Genomic DNA, 3829 nt, shown 5'->3' with positions numbered 1-3829 from the left:
CTGTGGACCAAAGTGGGTGCATTTTGGTTTAGGCCTTCAGTACATTCAGGCCTTCAGTACATTCTATTCAGGTAAGAAAATCATATTCTTACTGTGTGATGTATTCTTGTGTGATGGACAGATTTCATAACTAATGGATTTATGAGATTTTGTAATTGTATTCCAAGTAATTATGGTCCATTTCTGTTGGTCCATGAACTGCTTATACAGCAGAATGATTTGAAATCATGTAAAAAAAAAAGTAATGAGGGTTTTTTTTTACTAAATGCAAATTGCCTGCAAACTGCCTGCTGCATAAGCAGCAGTTTGATAAGATTCACCTCAGCCTTTATTCTGATGCACACTTATGTACTAGCATTAGCATTTTACAATGTTGTTGAAATGACAGTCAGTAGCTATTCAGTTTTACAACAGTGATGTGTCAAATGTAAGTAGAGCCCAAACTATACCCCACACAAATACTTTACAGAAACCCATATAAAACAAGATTCATTGTATGCATGTTTACTTTAACAACCATAGTGTAGCAGTTAATTTGAAGGCACTGTATATGTAGAAATTTGTGCATTTCCCTGTAGAAGAGACTTTATATATCCAATTCAAAGCACTGATCATTACAGGAAATTAATACAGGAAAACATCAATACAGGAAAACATTAAAGACTGATTTGTACATTCCTTACTGAGTCCCTATATAGAACACTAAAGCCTTCGTCAATGGGCTTAAATCACATTTAAAAACTGATTATTGAGGCTAAATCACTATGTACTTTCAACATCATTCGTCTGAAACTGGCCTTTACTTTCTCATTTTTGCTTCATTATCTAAAAAGTCCTTGGTTCCACTAAACTATTTCTTATGTTCCTCAGCTCCACCTCAGACTGTACTATTTTGTAGCCCAATAAAGCCAAAGTATCATTACATAGTGTCTGCACTGTCTTAACAATGTCAAAGCCCAGATTCAGTCTCCAGCTCTCTGGTGTGGTTTTGGAGTCTCTGCTGGTGGAGTACTTTGAGGAAGTGGAGGAAGTGACATTGGTGTTTTGAGATATCCATGTAAGAACTTTATTGTCTATATCCAAATCCAGGAATTTGTAGATCTCCTTGGCCTTGGCTTCAGGATTAAGTGCTAGATCCTCATAGCGCACTAGTAGATACCGTCCACGCAGCCAGTCTGGCTTCTTCAGACCAATATCCACAGAGTACACCATGTCTTGGCATGTTCTCGTAATCTGTGTCAAGTCTACATAATGTGGTTGCCTGTCTGTGGCATTCCAGATCTTCCAGGCAATGAACTGATCAGTGAACGCAGTTATGCGTGATGCCAAGATTGCTCTGGGGTCTCTCACCAGGTGAATAATCCTGAGGTCTAATCGTGGGTCTTCAGTTAGGAGGCGAAGGTCACTGACCTGAGGGATCCGTACCGTCTTGATGGACACGTGGCTTCTGGACTGGCAAGCCATGGAGGCTAAGGTGAGGTTTAGGATTCGACACTTTTTGTGACACCAGCTCTCATCTGGCTGCCCTTCCATAATCTCCTTATCACCCTCTTGACAGACGGGTGGTGAGCAGAGAGCATGGCTGGAGGTCTGACGGAAGAAAGAAGCTGTCAGGTGATCTTGAGGCTCTGGCTGGATGTAGTTCTCCAGGAAATTAAGGTCACAGGTATATAGGTTGAAGAGGAGGTCCCTGTAGACAGCCTGCACAACTCTGTCCATGGGCTTCCAGAGACACTTGCTGTAGTTGCAGAAGGTCTGTTGTGCATGGTAAAGTGGCTCATACATGTAAAAGATATCTGGGTGTTGGTTAAACAGCTGGCCAGCGAAGGAGGATCCGCTGCGGGTTTGTGAAAAAAGATGGATGTGCTTCCGAGCAGAGACAGTGGTATGCTTTGTGGGAACAGAGTTGTTGTTGTAGGAGGATTTCCAGCTGTGATCTGGGAATAAAAAAGCAGACAGTTAGATTCTATGAGCTTATGGGCCACACTGAGCTCAGCACCAAAATACCCAGTTCCTCTAGTTTTTCTAATCAAACACCTCACATCTACAGCTTGAGAGCATAAAGTATTCCAATAAACAGAGAACTACTGTATCTAAGCTCAACTACCAGCAAGACATTTATGGAGACAAACGTGGCACAATGTTAAAGACTACATTGTTGAGAACAATTGTGGTAAGAACATCAAAAAAGAGTCAGGCATTTGATTGTGTTTGACTTAAAATCATAAACGAATGACTTCTAAATATAGCACAGAGTCAGAGACAAAAAAGTGTAGTTACAACTGATGAGAAGTTGATGCGTGGGACTCTAGGGTGCGTGGAAGCACTCTAAGAGTAGACTACTGCATATAATTTATAAGATAAATGTGAAATCAATTACAGATATTACATCTTTGTGGCACAGCCAGTACCTTTGCTCCCTCACAGATCCAGGGTACCTTGGTTCAATCCTAAGCTCAGGGCAGTGGTAGCTCAGTGGTTAAGGTATTTGGCTACTGATTAGAAGACTGTAAGTTCAAAACCCAGCACTGCCAAGCTATCACTAAGCCCTTGAGCAAAACCATTAACATGTCTGTGTGGGTTTTACTTCAACCTCTCAAAAATGTGCAGTGCATGGTCCCCTGTGATGGGCTGGTGCCCCATACATGGTGTATTACTTCCTTATACTTTTTTCCTGGGATAGGCTCCGAGTCTACTGCAACCCTGACCAGGCCAAAGTTGCTGAAGATGAATGAATGAATGAATGAATGGATGAATGAATGAGTAAGACACTGACTATTCTTCCCACCCACTGACAAACCAAACAGTCTATTCATATCATAACCTACATGTCAAACATTGTCCCTAAAACTACAGCACTGAAGATGCTGTGGCTCACCTTTCTCAGGGCATTTCTGGCATTGCCTGGAGTCCTGGCATGGTCTAGGGAACAAATCCTGAATGGAGCGGATGGCTGTGTACTGCACCGCCAGACAAAGGCATACCAGAAACAGCACTACTTTCCTTGAACACTTCATGGTGGTCTGATGCCCTTCCATTCTCGTCTGTCAGAGAGGACGCACAGACACATAGGACACTCCATTACTGCAATGCCTATTTTGTCTAACCTTTACAGCCTCCTGTTTCTGCTCTCTCATAATCCATTTTTAAAAGATTAGATTAATATACAACTGCATTATAATAATTTCATTGTCAGTAAATCTGCACTGGCTTCTGCTCTTTTTTTTTTTTTTTTTTTTTAAATTGCAGACAAATGTGATTAAATGCTGACATTAATGGCACCAGCCAAAGATCTGGAAGATAGTGAGAAGGAGGAGCTAGAGACTTTAATTTCCATCAGTGAGCACACCAAAAAAGCTGAGTGTCTTTCTTTTGACAAAAAAGGCAGAACCACAGCAAGCATCATAATCAAGCAAAAAAAAAAAAAAAATCTGCACCAGCATCCTTCTTTTTGAGACAATTATGAGACAATTATGGTGCTGTTTATATTGGACTGGTGAGACAAAAAAATCCTATAAGCAATGCTAGAACCCTACAATTGTCTAAAATAAAAGGCATGCCTTCCTTAATTGTGGTGCCCTAAAATTATATTAGTGAACCTTTTAGTTATGCAGCTTGTGCCACACAAATATAATAAATTTTATTAAAAATAATAAAAATTGAAAGAAGCAAACATCAGTGTCAGTGTCACGTCCTCGTCTGTTTCCAACATGAACTCCATTGCCCCGAATCCTATGCGACACTTCTACATTCAAGTTTATTTCCCAGCAGCCGCAAGGACTGCAAACACAGTCATATCACCTATATCAATGTTCATGTTCACCAGACT

The 3829-nt window shown here is 40.7% G+C and overlaps 1 protein-coding gene across 1 annotated transcript; it reads right to left on the bottom strand.

Moving 5' to 3' along the window:
- Positions 1 to 329: 329 nt before the first annotated feature.
- si:ch73-62b13.1 (Carbohydrate sulfotransferase 1-like) lies at positions 330 to 3476 on the bottom strand. Its single transcript, XM_026927649.3, has 2 exons — positions 2879 to 3476; positions 330 to 1937 (listed from the first exon to the last, which is right to left on the bottom strand). The coding sequence occupies exons 1-2, from the start codon at positions 3036 to 3038 to the stop codon at positions 826 to 828; spliced, it is 1272 nt and encodes a 423-aa protein (XP_026783450.2). The 5' UTR covers positions 3039 to 3476; the 3' UTR covers positions 330 to 825.
- Positions 3477 to 3829: the final 353 nt, after the last annotated feature.

The sequence above is a fragment of the Pangasianodon hypophthalmus genome, chromosome 6, assembly GCF_027358585.1.
Source record: "Pangasianodon hypophthalmus isolate fPanHyp1 chromosome 6, fPanHyp1.pri, whole genome shotgun sequence".
Taxonomy (NCBI): Eukaryota; Metazoa; Chordata; class Actinopteri; order Siluriformes; family Pangasiidae; genus Pangasianodon; species Pangasianodon hypophthalmus.
The sequence above is the reverse complement of the archived record's forward strand: the minus strand, read 5'-3'. Positions and strand labels throughout refer to the sequence as shown.

Bases quoted from the DNA above. Each gene is read 5' to 3' on its own strand.
- si:ch73-62b13.1 (XM_026927649.3), bottom strand. From the start codon at position 3,038: ATGGAAGGGCATCAGACCACCATGAAGTGTTCAAGGAAAGTAGTGCTG. The intron at 1,938-2,878 runs GTGAGCCACAGC...TTTTATTCCCAG, and splicing joins CCAGAAATGCCCTGAGAAAG to ATCACAGCTGGAAATCCTCC.